Raw genomic sequence first — 18,383 nt, forward strand, 5'->3', positions numbered from 1 at the left:
ATTAACCTTTTTTGTGTGATGGAGATAGTCTAAAATAATATTTTATTACGAGCCCTTTGTACTAGGCACAAAAAAGTAAAACTCATGGTTCCTATTGACTGACTTACAGTTGAGTTGGGGGTACCTTATGTGTTCGTGAGAGTTTTAAGATTATTTGAAGAATAGCCTGCAATTATACATAATAAAAATAGAACCAAAAGGCCACTTTAATAGACTGCGAAGCTAAGTAGTCAGAATAGGCTTGTTGGAAGAAGGCTTGTTAAGACATACTTTGTTTTGAGGGCTGAAACAGGTTTCAGGTGGTGAAAATAGGTTACGTAAACAGCCAAATGGTTTTTTAAAAAACAGCAAGTCACATGCAAGTCACATGAGAGAAATGCAAGGAGACCAGCCAATTATAGAAAAACAAAAGCTGGTGGGAATATGAGAGAAGACAGAGTAAGTTGTTTAAAGAAGCAGAATCAGAAATTCAGGTAGCCATCATTCTATAAATTGTTAGGCTGTGTATAAATGGAATATTCTTACAACAACATTTAGTCACACTGAGCCACCGTTTAGATGGGAGGAGCAGAAGAGAAATCCTAGCTGCTCTGACAGTTAGGTGAACTATTATGTGCTACTTTGAAATGTTAGTCAGCTATTTTAACGAGGTCAGGACTCACTTTCTGTCTCCTTAATGATAAACTCCTTCCAAAAGAGGTTTTCATTTATTACCAAAATGGAAGGAAAGAAAAAAAACCTGGTAAAGAGAAAAGTTCACTTATCATTTTCTTCCAGAATGTTTCCGCTGAAACATTATCTTCAGAAATCACGGTAGCATATCTCAATTATCCCACCCCCTTGTTTTGCGATTATGTTTATTTGTGCTCTTTGTTCTGACATCCTGGCATCTGTTCATGGGTTTTCTTTTTCTTCCCAAGCTTCATCCGAAGGACAGCTCAATTAAGAGTCCAGAGTACAAGTCAGATCTCCTTCCTTTAAGAGTCAAGTGTTTTCCATCTAAAAGTACATACTTTGAACACCTCGTATATATCAGGCTCTGTGCTAGACATTTTTCCATAAACTTATTAAATTTATTCCTCACAGTAATTTGTGAAAGAGAAATTATTAGCCACTTTTATATATGAAAAACTGAGACTGCTAATATGCTTTGCCTTAAGCCTTAGAGTTAAGAACTAGAGCTGGACTCAAACCAAGTCTTCTGCCATTGAGTATAAAACTCTCTTTACTGTGTCTTTTCCTTGCTTGGGGAATGCAACTACCATTCTGGATACGTCATAGCACCAGTAGGTCACCAGGCCAGTTGTTTGTTTGTTTAAATAAACTTTTATATTTTAGAGTAGTTTTATTTTGTCCTAGGTTTTTTAGGTTACTAAGGATATTCATTAGGGATCTTTAAATGCCGGTGTTTCCAGGATAAACTCCAAAGAGTGTGGTTCATACAAGCCAATGTGGTTAAAATTTGCTATTATTAAATCATGTCTAGACCATGTACATTTCTGTTTTGTGGAATTATCAATTCTGGTCTTTTTTTTTTCCTCCCCCCCCCACTTTGGCATTATTCAGACACAAAGTACATTTAGAACCTAAATGTTCGTAAGCTACTGGAATTATGACTTAGATCCGTTTATAAGAAGTAAGGTGGAGTTGGTCAGCAGATTTGATGGTCTGTTTGTTTAAAGAGTCTATGAGTCTATGGTTTGCTACAGAAGGGGATCTGAGCGAGACATTTTAGCTAATGAATCAAAATCAGATATGTGGTCATTATTGCCTGATTATTACTCCATCTGCTCTGCGCTAACGTGAAAATCAATTACTGTGTCTCTTTCCCACTGACAGCGTATGTTGATCGGGCTGGCAAGAGATCTTCGAGGGATTGCCTTTGCACTGAACACAAAGACCAGCTACACCATGCTGTTTGACTGGGTGTATCCTTATTACACTGTGACAATACCAGCTCTGTGCACAGAGGGATGCCAGGCCCCTCGCTTTCGTGTAATAGTATGGCACAGTAGGGAAGAGGAAACAAAGCTAAATGAGCTAATGTGTAATCAGCTAAAAATTACAGCACAGTGGCAGCAGTGCAGATAACTGAGCACAGCACTTGGAGACCTGGCTCAGAAAGGTCACTTTTTGGTGCCATTAAATATTGACAGCTTAAAAATCACATCCCCAAATGATTGTTTATGTTGGTGTTGCAGGGATAATCTGGCTAATGTCTTTAACTCAGAATCAATGAGTCCTACCATTTGGCATTTTTGAGGAGATTCGAATGTCTGCTCCATCTCAATTAGCAGGGCTGAGCGTGTTACTTCATCTGTTTGAGGCTTAACTCATCATGCTGTAGTTTTTCATCGTCATGAAAATATTAATGGACAGGAAAGGGGAGAAATAAATCGTTCAGATTTCTCATTCAGTATAAAATTTGGATTTACCTTTGCCAGGATTTAGTACAGGCAGCAAAAATAAATGAATAAACATCCCACACAGAAATGCCTCATCGTGGAAGAGTGAAAAGAGAATGGCCTTTGGTGTCAGACAGACCAGGCTGAAAATCCCAGCTCTCCACTTACTCTGTAAACCTGGCCAAGTCCCTTCACCTCTCTGAGTCTGTTTCCTTATCTAAAAAAAAGGAGATAATCCAGTATCATGTCTTTTTATGAGCTTTCGAATAGATAATGCATTTTGTACATGTCTGGCACATATTCCATGGTCCTAAGTGGTTATTATTAGTATTGTTTTAGGAGTTAGTATTGTAAGAATCATCAGAGGGCCCACTAGGAAATGACAGTCTATGCAAGTCTTATGAGTATAATGGCTTTCATGTGTTTTATACATGAAACCATCAGAATACATAAGAAAAATTCTTTAATCTTAAAGCTAATTTGTTTTTCAAGTTATGCTATTTCTTTATATTCAAACCCATCCTATCTAAGCATCTCTCATAAGTTAAATTGCAAAAGAAACTTCTTCAAAGGTGATTTTCAACTACTGATACCACATTTATGGCCCTAGATATACCTAAAAAGGGGATCTGGGCATGTTTTCAGGAGAACTCTACACAAAATTTTTTAGAGATTAATTTGAGTAGTTGGCATATATTTGTTATTATTAAAAACCTCCTTCATTGGACTTATGTGCCCATGGAAGGGACAGAGATAAGAAGTTTCCATATAACTGAGGAATCACGTCTATCTTTAAATCAGCATACAATGTGCATGTACAGAGAGAGCTTGTAAATTTTAGCACGGAAAGTCACACTATTCTTTTAACTGTGAAGGATTAATTAGAATTACATAAGTCCTTTTATTTCTCTAAATGTAAATAGCAGCTGGCTTAGCTCCCAAAGTGAAAACTTTCATTTATGTGAAACATCATAAAAATCTAGTGTTGGCACTTTGGAATTGATGATGATCTTGAAGCCAAACTACAACCCCAGGATGCTCAGCAGTTAACATTCATGTTTTCCTCACCAGCAGTTTTAACCAAGAGTCAGGGTCAGAACCTTTCTCCTCAGTGTCAAAGGATGGAAATGCCTGCCATAATTGATACTGCCTAAGATTTGATTTAGAGAAATTACTGTAATTTAAGTTTTCAATTAAGTCTTCTCCATTTCCTCACTTAGCTCTTTCTTTTTTTGGCACCCATCAGAAATGAAACTTTTGTCCAGCAGATGGCAGAAAACAGCAAATGGAAAACCTAGGGACTTAATGTTTTGTTTTGAACTAGAAACCATTGTCTTCTCCATTTTGACTATAGATGTTGATGTTACTAGGGTCAGGGGCGGAGGGCAAAGTATCAGCTATGCAGGAGGCTGTGTTAGATTACCAAGCAGGGCGGTTTGGTACCTGCCTTGCTTATAATAATTGAGTTTCAGTAGCAAATCAGCTTCCTTGGGAAAAGGCCAAAGGCTTTTCATAATTGTATTGACAACAAAATGAATATGATAAATGGTGTTCATTCAGTTGAGACAAGATTTATAGTTTTCCTTTGGGCAAGGGATGAAGAGCAAATATTTATAATAATAGTAAAATTTGTTTAAAAGTTACATTATTTGATAATTCAAAAAGCTTTATTAAAATATTTCAAAATACTTTAAGCAGTTTCAGGTGATAAAGTACAAATTCTTTGCAAACTATTCAAGCAATGCAAAAATGAATAAGTATATGATTAAAAAAAAAAACATGGATATGAAAGTCATTTATTCTTCCTGAAATATTGATATGTCAAACCACTGGTGATGATTCCCACATTACTGCTGGGGAAAGTTTATTTGCCGTTTATCCACATAAATGTGTGTTCTTTAATTTGTTCTACAGTCCTTAACATGCAGAGGAAACATTCTATAAGAGCGCGTGTCATCTTAAAGTCAAAATGCATTTTATTTATGGAGATTATTTGATAAAATGCTATTTTAGTGGTTATCTATTTAATTCACAAACATTTCTATACTGACTGCATTAACTGCGGCACAAACTGCTACATTACTTATCACTCTGTCCTTCCCAAACTAAATTTTCTGAAACTACGCAGCAACCATCTGCATAAATTGTTTCCACTACTGAAGAATTGAAGGGAGATCATTGATATACTTCCTTGCGCCTCTAGTGAAAACACTACGAAAATAAGCACTTTACCTTACAGTGCATTTAATTGCTTTGTTTAAACTTTTCCCTTATCATACTTAGACTGAAGTATCAAAAATCCAGAGAGAAGTTGAGAGACAAGTAAAGGAATGTATATGATATTATTTCCTCATGCTCAGTCATTTAATTCTCATGGTCTGACCCTTGAGCCCACTGTCTTTCAGTCAGGCAATCAGCACTGTTTATTCAAGACCAAATTATGTGTTTAAACACGTTCTACCAAGACAAGACAAAACAATAAGATTATGTAGGAGAGCACAAACTTTGGAATAGGACAGTCTTAGATTCCAGCTCTGGTTTCACCACTAAACACCCTGTGGGGTGTTGGGTAAGTCACTTAATGTTTCAGAATCTTCTTCCATAAAATAGGGCTAATGATACCTATCTCACAGGTGTATTGTAAGAAGTGAGTGAACTGACATGTTAAGGGCCTACCACATTGGCTGGCACAAAATAAATACTGTTGTTGTTATTCATTTCCTTAATTATGGAATGAAACAAAGGAATCCCATTAGCTCACTTATTCAGCAAATTGATCTAAGAACTGTGCCATGTGTTATGAGGGATGTAGATTACTAGAACATAGAGCCTACCTTAACATGAGCTTGTAACGTAATAGAGTAAGTCAGATGCCTACAATAAATGACTGATATGGCACAGAGCAATTTCATTAGCTGGAGAATCAGGGAAGGCTCTGTAAAGGTGAAGATACTGCCCTGTATCTTACCAAGTAGGTTGGATTGGACCATATGAAAATAAGAAAAAAAACAGGTTGTCAGTCAGCCTAAACACCAGGTTTAGGAGTAGTGGAGAAGAAGATGTATTATTACTTATTTCATGATTGGAACTGTAGATTGTTTGGGACCCTTGAATTGAGGCTAAGGGAATTTAAACCCTTATTCCATAGGTCGTATAAAGCCATTGACGGTTTTGAGTGGCTAACAAAACTAGAATTTTATTTCAAGAAGAGAGAAATTGTCAGTATCATTGGACAAACTGTAATAGGGAAGGAACACAAACCTAACCCGTTGCTGTCAAGTCAATTCCGACTCATAGTGACCGTATAGGACAGAGTAGGACTTCCCCGTAGGGTTTACAAGGAGCAGCTGGTAGATTTGAACTGCTGACCTTTTGCTTAGCAGCTGAACTCTTAACTACTGCACCACCAGGGCTCCTCGGAAAGGAAGGAACCTTAAAAATCACTGTTTGTTCAAGTATTTTTTTAGCGTCTTCTCTGTGCCAGTCACTAGGAATAGAAGCATGAATAAAATGGATTGCTTTTTAGAAGTCCACAATCTAATGGATATACAAACAACTAATAAACTAAATAGCAGTGTGTTATAACAAAGATGCATGCAAAGGACCATATGAACATATATGAGGAAGAGATTAGTGTTTTTTGACAAAATAGGGAAAGCTTCCCAGGGGAAGTGAAAGTTGGGCTAGGTGTTGAAAGATGGTTAGTCATTTGCGCAGCAGAGTATAGCAACGGCCGTCCAGCAGCAATCGCCTTCATGAACAAAGGTACAGGTGTATGCAGGTTCATGAAGTGCCTTTAAAATAAGCTCTGAATTGACAGGCTTTTTCTGTGCTGGAAACATCATCACACCCTCATAATCCCAACGGTTTTAACAAGAACACTTCCGTTGCCTTCTAGTTTATTATGATGTTTTCTCTGCTGCGAACTCCCAAAGGGAACAAATTATTATGTTTTAACTCATTTTTCTTGGGGACCAGCGCATATTAAGTGCTAGTAACTACTGAATGAATGGGTGGATGACTGAGTGGAATGATGGAAGGATGAATGTCGGTTACAAGAAGCAAACCTGATGCTTTTCATCTTTTCATATACTGGCATCCTGTAAGGTAATAACGTGTCATTAATGCCCTTAATATTTAATTTGTCTAATGTGAACCTTAGGAATTCATTGAGAAGATCTAGGTGAAAGAAGTTAGATCTGTGCCTCTTCTTGCTAGGGGCCCCCCACCTTCTTCCACCTGTTCACATGTATGTAGTCCTCACAAGGCCACTGGAAAATTAAACTCCTAGAGCGGGTTCTGATTCCCACCCTATTATGAGAGTCTGACACTCTCTCTGAAGCCCTTTTAACCTTCCTGCTTAGTAGACCTCTACTCTGCTTTCCAATAATCACTCATTTTCTCTGTGGCAGTCACCTCTGTCAGAAGCATATTAGAATTGGCACAGCTCTCATTCCACACAGAAAAGGGAGCATCCCCTCATATCCATAGTGAATGCCATGTGCTCTGAAAAATACGATGGCCCTGATACCTTCTAGAATGCCTTGCAAAGGGGCATGTATGTATGCCTGTGATACTCTTAGGTTGTGAGATTTGGGTCTTTTCCATTTTCCTGATGAGCCTTCCAGGTGCTTTCCCATTAGTGATCACTGGGCTTGTTCTCTCGAAATCTCTTGGTAGGGTACTTTCTCACCTGTGCTCCTCTGGCCCTTCTGAGTTTTGGTTTTCATAGCATCCCTATTGTGTGTCTGCCATCCTGACTGGAGCATGAGCTCCCCAAGAATAAAAGCCATGTCTTACTCATCGCAGGATCCCAGCCCCTAGCACAATACATAGCACATAGTATCTACCATCTATCAAAAGTAACAGATTTTTCTAGTCAATACAAAAAACAAAACAGTGAGTTAGCTAACAGGCAAACTGATTTTTTCCATTTTCATCCAAGCGAAACCTCACACAGATGATCTCACTCCTTATTCCCTCCTCCTTCCCTGCTTTTTCTCTTTACTGCTTTCTAACATTATATGCTTATTTTATTTTCTGTCTTTTCTTATTAGAATATAAATTCCAGGAGGACAGGAATTTTTTTTTTAATATTTTGTTCACTGTTGTGTCCAGAGAGTCTAAAACAGTGCTTTTTATAGAGTAGACCCTAAATAAATAAATAAACAGTTTCAATATCCACAAATAGAGCCTTAATACAGTATCTCTAGGGAAGAAACAGAAAAATATTGCTTTATGTACTTTGGGGGTGCTGGTGGCATAGTGGGTTAACCAAAGGGCTGGCAGTTTGAATCTGCTAGGCGCTCCTTGGAAACTCTATGGGGCAGTTCTACTCTGTCCTATAGGGTCGCTATGAGTCGGAATCGACTCGACGGCACTGGGTTTACCATTCCTAAGGTTTTAGAGGGCTTGTTTTCATCGAAATTTATATGGATTATTTCCTGAAGCTTCAAAGTGAAATGTGCAGTTAAAAAGAATTAAATAGGTAGTTGTAATAAATGTGTAACACCTCATTTTTAGGTTGGCAGGTTTATAACAAGGAATATTTATTGAGTGTCTACATGGTACCAGGGCCATGTGTACAATGAGTACCTGGTCCCTGACCTCAAAAAACTTAAATGAGGATAGAGAGACAAGTGTTATGATAGTGCTAGCACAGGGTACCATGCCATACACGGGAGACACGCCTAACCTGGGGCGGTCAGTGGGTCTCGCACGTGATGTCAGGGAAGGTTTCCTAGAATAATTGACATCTGTGTTGATTTCTCAAGGACAGATAGGAATTCGCAGAGAGATGGTAGGGAAGAACAGGTCTCTGCCCTTTAGAAACTATGCCCTTTAGCAACCAGCCCTAATACAGTGTGTTTTAAGAGAGATGCGGTCAAAGTTCTCATTGAGCATAGATGAAAAGAGATTGGTGACTTTCGAGAAAATAGAGAAAGCATCCCAGGGAAGTGAAACTTGAACTAGGTGTTGAAAGATGGTTAGGAATGGGCTAGGCAGAAGAAGCAGTATACAGAAGAATGAACTTGAGAGAGTTGGCGTTAGTGGATTTTCAGGGAGTTCTGAATAGATAAACCATAGATAGGATAGAAGTGATCAGAGATGTGGGTGGAAGTAGGCAAGGGCCAGATCTTAAAGGGCCTCATGTGCCATGCTAAGGACTTTGAGGTTTTTTCTAAGAAGAAGGAGATCGTGGTGACCTTTCTCACCACGGAGGTCTCTACTCATACCGCATAGAAAGAAGAACACTAAGTGATTCAATTCAGCACTTTCACCTGAAAGAAAAAGACAAGTACATTGGAAAACATCAGAAGAAAAGAGATACTTAGGGATTGAGAAAAGAAATGGGAAGGCAGTGTCAAAGAGTTTTTCTCCTATAGCCTTGTGTCTTAGCTGTATATTTTTGTGTCCATTTGACAAGGAGGAGGCTAGTTGTGGGTTAAGTGACCAGTGAAGCTGAGTCAGAGTTTTCTAGGTTCTGATGGTCTCTGGTGTAGACTTTACCAGAGGCACACACTCCTGAGTATTGACGAGGCTATTTGAGGATTTCTCCATGGATATGCATTGGGACTAATTTTGGTGACATTTGAGTAGATTAAAAGTTACCCAAAGTTTTTCTTCAAGCTGACATCCCAGATATCCCTTGGAGATATGGGACCAAGCAGAGCAAGTCAGTAACTTAAAAAAATAAAGGACAAATATAGGTAATCTTGAAGATGGGCAGTAGATAAAAATGTGGTTTGTTATATGATTTCTACTTTTGTATGTCTAAAAATTTTTCATAGTATCAGTTTTTTCCTACATAGTTTGGTGTCCAAGAAACCCTGATAATAGCAATTCAAATGTGTTTTTAGCCCGATTAACTAAATTTTTCTTTCCTATAATCTTAAACATAATTATTTAAATGTATCAATTATATGACACTGTAAAATTGTGTCATTTATTTATAGACTATGCCAAGAATAATGCAATATAATATGTGGGATATGTTACAAGAAAGAGCACTGTTTGCAGCCCCTCAGAAAAGTAGAACAGGGTAGGGAGAGCAATTTATAAAACTGCTATTGTATATTAAACCTAGAACAAGTGACAGTGACCTTTTTTCCTTTTTAAGTGGCACTAATTTTCAGGAATGATATTTCTTTTGACCCTTAAATTCCTTAACAGACGTTATAAAAGGTACCCAACGTACCTTCCTGTTCTACAGAGGGCTATTGAGCAGTGGTATGGAGAGCCAGCATGTACAACCCCCATCTTAAAACTGATGGCAGAACTGATGCAAAACAGGTGAGCAGGGTGATTGGGGAGTGAAAAAAAAATCTACTGCTGGCTGCAGTCTCAAACGGTCATACTCTCCTGCCTATTTTGTGTATATTCAAGATTTAGCAAGAGCCTTGAGATGATCAATAAAAATAATAGAGAGATAAGGATTAGACCTTTTGGGAGAAAGAGGTGGAGTATGTTTAGGTCTATATGGGGACTGTGAGATCTTGGGGAAAAAAAAACTAAGTCTGCAGCTATCTTTACTTACAATATTCAAAGGCACAAAATGGGGGAAGGCAGCTATTTTAACTGTTTCTTTTTTTTTTTTTGCTTACCTGCGATTCTGTAGACTTTCAGAGCAGGGAAGTTTAGAGGTCTCTGAGTTGAGAGACCACATTTTATGGATAGGAAACTGAGACCCAAAGCAATTCATGGCCACATAGTTTGTCCCAGGAATCGTAGAGATTGTCCCTGCTTCAGCATCTAATTTATGCTTCTTCCTCTGTGCCAAGATACATATATTTGGCTGATTTATGCACTCACAGTTTTCATTTAAATAGCAACTACAACCCTTGTCAGAAATTGCCTAGTTGACCTTATAATTTGCATAGACCAGCAGAGATTAAAATATTCTGCATGTAAATATTAACAAAGTTATAGCTAAAAGAGAAAAAATGCAAAAAGCTAGTTGGTTTTACCCCTTTAAAAAATGTCGCTGTGAATATGGCTTGGTACCAAATTACCTGTCACTTAGCCATTCTGTTTCATCAATTCCTCTTTGTAAACTGTGTGTTAGAAGGGAGCTATCCATACAGGAAGGAGTAGGGGTTGCAGCTCTAATATTTTCTCTGGTACTGAGTTTTTCACATCAGTAATTTATAATTTTTACTCTAAATCAAAAGGAGGAAAAAGATCTGACAAATGTAAGTATCATTCTTTTGAAAGCTATTAGTTTTAAAAAATCATTTTCATAAATACCTTAAATATTAATATTAATTTAAATATTAAAGGAAGGGTAGCTATGTATTTTATATCAAAATTTAGTCTGTGATTAAATTCTAATTTTTCCAATCAGGTAATTGATATTATGTTTTACTGATATATAATTGTACTTAGTAAAAATCTGTTACCTCAGAAAATATCTTGTCTGTATTTCTCTAGAATGTAATGTGAATTATGTACATACATTTCTTTTCTTTAATCGGGAATCATATGCCATCAATAAGATGTTCATAGTAACATTTCTAATAAGTTATAATTGCACTTAACTCGAAAGCATTTTGGGACAAGCAACAATTTGGTCTATTTCTGGCAAATAGCACTTTAGCAAATGTGTTTGCTTTCTGGTATTTCTTTGCTATGACCTAGTTCCATGTTTTTGTCTAATCATTTTTAAAATATGCAGTTATTTCTTAGAAGTACAAGTGACAAGGCATATCAGCACCGATTAAAGCCAAAGTAATATTAAACAGGCAAATATTATGTCAGAGTGGTTCTTACCCGTTCTTGCCTGTTCTCCCCCCGCCCCCTCCCCGGTCAGGAACCAGAGAAGTAGAATTATTCTTCTCAGAAAACTTCAGGGGTATATTTCTCTTTACTTGAGCTATGTGCAGTGGAAACTGTAGTTTATAATGTAATTTAATATGTTTGAAAAATGCTCAAAGTATCAGATGATTCATTATGCATGTGTGTAGTAAAAGAGTTCTGGTTTTCCTATCTGTCACTTTAGAATTTGTTTTAAAAAAATGTGTAATGGGTGCTGTAAAACCTGTTGCCATCGAGTCGATGCTGACTCATAGAGACCCTATAGGACAGAGTAGAACTGCCCCATAGAGTTTCCAAGGAGCACCTGGTGGATTCAAATTGCTGACCTCTTCGTTAATAGCCGTAGCACTTGACCACTACACCACCAGGGTTTCCAGTGGGTCCTGTAGGAGATCTCAGATGTAAATATGGAAGGAGTATGTGAGTTCTCATCCATATATGTGTCTCCCCAGGTATCTATATAAACTTATACATATTTGTTATTGTTACTATTATTTCATCAACCACTTTACATACATTTCAGTTAAAAGATGTACAAATCCTTCTAGCTCAGGGATCCCTAAGATCTGTGAGCCCTGTGAAACTGACTGTAAAGTATTTCTGTGTATATGTATTTTTATGTAGAGGGTCTATAGCTTCCATCAGCTTCTCAAGGGGGTCAATAACCCAAAAAGTTAAAAGCAACTTCTCTAGGTAGTAATGACTTAAAAATATCAATTCTCAGATGTACTCATTAGAATACCTTTTACAGGAAAAAAATTTTTCTCACCTAAAGACAGATACTGATGTGTTTTTATGTATTTTAAATGCAGTTATCTTGCCTTCCAATTTACAATTTATTGCTTCTATTTTTTTAATAAGAATGATATATGACTATGATTTTTTAGCGGAAGGCAGCACGACAGTCTAAAAAGAGCTCAAGTTTTTAATCTGACAAGCCTGTGTTTGAGCCCTGGCTCCTCCACTTACTAACTGTGTAACCTTGGACAAGTACTTCTGTAAATCCTCATTTCACGGAAATGAAATGAAGCTATAGACCCTCTACGTAAAAAGTACGTATACACAGAATAATTCTCCCCTTATTAAGGTTGTTCTGAGAAATAAATATAACAAAAGTACCAGGCAAACACTAAATGTTCTGTTAAATGGTGGTGGTGGTAGTTTTTGATACTTTGAAATTATAGGTAGGAAAAAACTCAAGTCATATATGTGAGGCTTTCTTAAATGGTCTGCCATAATTAAATGAGAAAGGTTCAAAGAAGGAGCAAACCAACTAAATTTGAAAGGAGGTAGGAAAATGTCTGTGATGTAGGATGTCAGACATTATTTTGACAGGGGCTGTATCAGACAATGAATGAGTTCTTCAAATCAGCAAATAAATGAAAATAACTCCTTTAATTGGCCTAGTAGCTTTATAGTGAGAAAATGAACATACATATTTTATCAACACTTGTTGACTGGAATGGCACTTTAAAAAAGCGATAACTGTACTGCTGCTAGTTCTAATAAGTGAAAATGCTAGACATTTTAAGCCTGTATTTGGTTTCTTTATCTGCACATGCAGTCTAATTTTTGCTATATTTCTTAGATCTCAGCGCTTGAATTTTGATGTATCATCTCCGAATGGAATTCTTCTCTTCAGAGAAGCTAGTAAAATGATTTGCACTTACAGTGAGTATCCTTTTCCATATTTGTCTCTGTAATATAACTTTTATCTCTTTGGAGGAAAGAAAGATGTTAGTTATTTTATTCTTTTGAAACTTCATATCTGTATGAATTTGTGAAATGGGTAATAGGAGTGCAAAAAGCCAGGTAGCTATCATATTGGCATCAGGAAAAGTAAGCATCATGCCTTTGACTACAGAGCATGCCGGACCAACTTGATGAATTTATTTTGGATAAAATTTCAGTGTTCTTAAACAAAAGAAACACATTAGGTAGAATGTTGAAAACTTAGAGCATATTCAAAATTTTCCGAAGTTATATCATGTAGTTTGCTATCTTGGGTCAAGGACTGCTTAGCTGAGTATGTCACTAGCACTGAATTTTGGAAAAATATCCTTGTAAGGAGCAGTACCATATTTTTACACAGATAACGTGCACCTTTTACGCTAGTTTGCCAGCCGTGCCCTCCCCCCATGAGGTATTTTCATTAAGCATACTATGGTAATTTTTTTTTTCTTTTTTTACAGCAGCATGTAAAAAAAAAATTGGCATAGCAGCATTAATGAAAATACCTCACGGGGGGAGGGCACAGCTGGCAAAGAAATGTAAAAATACAGTAAGTATTTTATCGTGGGGGCCTTTTGGGCACTGAACTCCTAGAAACAGAGTTCTACAGTAAAGATTGTCCTATTCAATTACAGTCTAAAATTTTTAGAACTTGGTTAGCAGTTTGGGCCTTAGGACTACCATAATCCCTAACACTTCCTAATTCTGACTGTTTTATTAATGAAATCTTCAGCTCTCTGAGGCCTTTATATAGCCAGGGAACGGAGATAGGGTAGATAAGAATCCTCTGTAATCAAATGGGGCACCCTGACTGACTGCTGACTGAGCTGGCCTCTGTACAGTGCACTTTGCCCCAAGAGAGGTTTCCCTGTGCTCTTTTTCTTTGTCTCCTTTTTTGCCTGTCTAGTCTCACTTTCTCAAATCAGCAGCCAATTCTAAGTAAATTTGGTCTCAAAAATTGCCTGTGATTTTCGTATTTCTTTCTGAGTACCTAGAAACAGATTTTATCAGGTTTTGTAAAGCTTCTTTAAGTGTGTGTGTGTGTGTGTGTGTGTGTGTGTGTTTGTGTGTGAGAACAACCATAAAAAGCCTATTACTTTTTTAAAAAGAATAAAAGGAGGTGTTTTAAGTTTTTACTTCAGTTCAAAACACATTCTGGGGCTCAGATCTGTATGCATTATAATCCTGTTTAAAATGTTTACTTTTAATTACACATTTGATTTGTAGAGTTCGAGATTGTAAGTATAGAGACTACAGAAAGCACCTGTTTAAGACAGCCAGATTGCTCTCCCTAATTTTCATCTGTACCAACGACTACATTACCACAACGTCTGCATCTGTTTGAAAATAGACAACGTTAGAATGTTGTAAAGTAGAAATACTCTTCTTCCTAAAAGTAGAAATGGACCCCTTTTTAAATATTCTAAACAGTCTGCCTAACTTTCAGTGTATATCTAATTCCTTTCAATGTCTTATCATACTACTATATATGTCTAGACCTTTTTCCAAAAACAACATGGTATCTTAGAAAAAGGACAGGTTTTAGAGATTAATAGATATGAACTGGAGTCCTAGTACCAACTCTTACCAACTCAGTGACCTTCAGCTAAGACCCAATACATCTTTGTGCCTCGTTTTCTCATGTGTAAAATTAAGAATAATAAATACCTACTGATCTTCTGCCTACTTAAACTTAGGGGGATTAATTAAGCTGCTGAGTAAAGGACCTGGCACAGGGTCTGCCATGCAATAGTTACTTACAGAATGTGCCTTTCCTTGATCCAAAGCATTTTTCTTGCATTCACTGAGCCAGCCTTCCTGAGACGTAGGTACACTGACCAGTGTCACTTTTTTGTTTGGTGGTACCTACTGCTTGGACCACACTGTCCTGCTTCCTTCTGCCTGTAACCAGTGCTGAGTTTCTATATCCATACATTTTAAAAGAAAATAATAATTCCCATCATGAAACAGTGCATATAGAAGAATATCTTGGTAAATGATAAAGCTTGGACCACACTGTCCTGCTTCCTTCTGCCTGTAACCAGTGCTGAGTTTCTATATCCATACATTTTAAAAGAAAATAATAATTCTCATCATGAAACAGTGCATATAGAAGAATATCTTGGTAAATGATAAAGCTTTAGCTATATAAATACTGTTAGATTACTGTTACCAATCACAGCAGTATCTGTTTTGCCCCTTTTTCTGAATCTAGTTTCTTTCACCAAATGTATTTTTTTTCTTTGGGGCTTATTCACTATTTCAATGGGATTGGTAAGAACAGTGACCTCTTTCTCTTCCATTATCACTGGATCTCTCAGACAGAATGTACGTCCAGCCAGTGACACCAAAAGGAATCTCACTGAACCACGCCAAATCTATGGGCTTCAAAGCCCATCCAGTCGCCAGTTAGGTTGTCTGACAGAGACAAAGCGTTGCAGCAAAACTTGAGACAGACAACTGTGAGGCTTACGTCGGAGGAGGAAGAAGAGACAGAAGGAGAAGAAAAAAAGGGAAGAAGAGAAGGGAGGTGGAGTGGGGGAAGAGAAAACACCCTTATAGCATACTTGGGAATTGAAAACAGTAAGGAGTGTAAGGCTCTGCTCATAAATTTGGACAAGTAATAATGGTAGCTTCCATTTTTTTAATCAGCTAGTATTCGTCTGCTCCTATACTAAACCATTTAACTAACATACATTAGCCCTGCAAGGTTGGTATTATATTATCTGCCACTCAATAGTTCTGTGACCTTGATTAAGTTGCTAAGCCTCTCTGTTGCTTCAGTTTTCTGTTAAACAGAGAAAATAATACCTGCCTCATAAGATCATTGTGAAGATTCAATTAGGTAATGTAAAGCCCTTAGACCAGTTAGCTACTATGATTACCATTACAAAGAAATGAAACTCAGAGAGGTTAAGAGATTTCCCAGATATTACATAGTTAGCAAATAGCTGAATGGGAATTCAATTAGTCTTTCCATATTCCTTATTGCCTCTTGGGAGTTGCCACAGGAAGAGTGGATGTTCATGATGAACCACTGTTCTTTAAAATATGGTGACTTCTATCCCAAAACTTAAGGAAGATCAAAGGGTCAATGGAAAAATGCCTTTCAGCTGTACCTGCAGTGACATTAACAAGTGCACTTTGCATTAAATAATAGGAAAGGGTCTTTCATCCTCTACTCATTCTTACCTTCTGTAACATTTTACTACCCATGCTTTTACCTCTGGAGATTCTAATATGCTCATTGGAGGGAGATTATGTGGGTACCATTCAGGAGTCTGGAACATGAGGTAGAGAGTGATTGGGAAGACACAGAAGAGCCAGCATTATTTATTTCTTCGGTAAGCCAAGGTGAAGGCAGGAGAAGTCCATGGAGGAAAGAGTCCAGAACATTCCGTGATCCCATCTGTCCCCATCCTCACTGGGTTTCTGCTCTGCTCACCTCTCATGGGCAGTATCTGGGTGGCCATTAATTTGGGTGATGCAGAGGGGGAAGGACTCATATCCAAATGTACCTGATTTGTTACGCATTTTGTGGAACACCTCCACCTTGCTGCTCTTTGAGAGTGGCAGAAAAATAATACTTGTGATATGCTGTTTTATTTATCTACATTCTGTCATGATATACTTTGATGTAAGTTTTTAATTTTGCTTCAGCTCTCAGCTGTTCTCGCCGTTACAGCTCAGGGTCAGCAATGAGGTTAGCCACAGTAGCACAAAACAATTTCCTGTTTGTACGGCCCAGGTAACATTTGGATGAGGATTAAATTTTACCACATTTTCTACTAGCCCAAGCCTATTATTTCTAATGAGTTTTAAATTGCTTCAAGAACATGTATTTCAAAACTTGGTGCTGTGTATGATCCATTCAGCCTGAGCAACTTAATAAAAGAAATTTCTTTCTTAAATTTTTCGTTAAAACGTTGCATGCAGTGTAATAAATGTTATTACTTTGGAAACCTACTTCTCAGTTTTAAGAACTGGTTGTTTTTTATGCTCAGTTTCCATTTGGCTAATCTTTTCTTCCCTTTGCCTCTGGGTACTGGTATCTTTAGTGACATCTGTTGGCTGAGGAGTGCACAGAAGGGCGACATAGCAATTGTTTTCATAAGACTGGCCAAAATGGAACTGCTTTTATTCCTTCTTTAAGTACCTGCCTTAAGAAAGCTCAATGTGTAAAAATCTAAACCTTGAAAATGGATAGACCAGGCTATAGTTACTCACCAAACATAAGAATTTACATCAGGATTCTTTTAAGCAGTATAAAGCATGCCCCAGGAGCATTTAAGCTATAACTTAATAATATGCATAAATTGGATTTGTAAAGTGTTGTACAAGCTGTTACTTGTTGTGACTTAGATAACAGGCCAGTGGTTTTCAGACTGGATAGCGCAGGGCTCCAGAGGTCTGTGAAAGTGCCATAGAAAGGCACTGGAGAAGGAGGGGACCTGCTGCCACTTCAACCAGAACCACCCAGCTATGTAGTTTTACTAGATGTGTTTGCAAAAGGGGTCAACTGGTGTAAAAAAAAAAAAAACTTAAGAGCTTTCAAATTACTGGCATATACTATTAAACCAAAAACCCAGTGCCATCGAGTCGATTCCTACTCATAGCGACCCTATAGGACAGAGTAGAACTGCCCCATAGAGTTTCCAAGGAGCACCTGGCGGATGTAAACTGCCAACCGCTTAGCTAGCAGCCATAGCACTTAACCACTACTCCACCAGGGTTTCCAGGCATATACTATTAGAAGATGCATTATAAGAATAAAGGATTATGAGTGTATATTGTGTTAAAGTGATTACAGGAAGATGGCTGAAGAATGCATTGGTCTTGAAATAAGTAGAGACTTAATAAAATGTCACCAAGAAATAACAGTTCTTGAAAACAGATTACCCAGAAGCCATAGATATGGCCTTAGATCTTATCAGAAACTTGCTTGGGAACATATAATGATAAAGTAGTAAAGTAATGCTTATAAAAGCTTTGTGAAGGCAGTGGCATGATCAACACCTAGAGGATCCTAAAACCAGGATTAGGTAGCTTACAAAGGCAAGGACTTGAAGAATTCATTTCACAGCCAATCTAAAGTGGTCAAGGGATTTTGGCATAAGCCAACTGGAAGGATGAAGTTTCCGTCAACTGGGATCAGGAAGGCTGCAGAAGGGTGTGGGGGGACTAGAACTTCTGTTTTGGTCGTTTTAAGCTTGAGAGGTTGGTTAGACATCCTAGTGAAGATGCTGGATTTACTGGTCTGGAGTTTGGAAGAGAGAGCTGGGCTAGAGAAACAAACCTGCAAGTTATTGACCCTTGTATATAGTATTTAAAGCCATGAAACTAGGTAAGATCACTAAGGAGGGGGTGAATGTAAATACAGAAGAAGATGTAGGTTTAAGCCCTGGGGTACCCTAGTGTTAGGAGATAAGGGAG

The 18,383-nt window shown here is 37.6% G+C and overlaps 1 protein-coding gene across 1 annotated transcript in view; it reads left to right on the plus strand.

Annotated features, from left to right (window-relative positions):
* LOC135227201 (ran-binding protein 17-like) overlaps positions 1-18,383 on the plus strand; it is an 88,692-nt gene that overhangs the window by 16,731 nt on the left and 53,578 nt on the right. The window contains exons 4-6 of the mRNA XM_064279110.1: positions 1,840-1,928; positions 9,591-9,698; positions 12,808-12,890. Of these exons, the coding sequence (XP_064135180.1) occupies positions 1,840-1,928; positions 9,591-9,698; positions 12,808-12,890 (280 nt within the window). The remainder of the gene's footprint in view (positions 1-1,839; positions 1,929-9,590; positions 9,699-12,807; positions 12,891-18,383) is intronic.

This window comes from Loxodonta africana, chromosome 2 (assembly GCF_030014295.1).
Source record: "Loxodonta africana isolate mLoxAfr1 chromosome 2, mLoxAfr1.hap2, whole genome shotgun sequence".
NCBI lineage: Eukaryota > Metazoa > Chordata > Mammalia > Proboscidea > Elephantidae > Loxodonta > Loxodonta africana.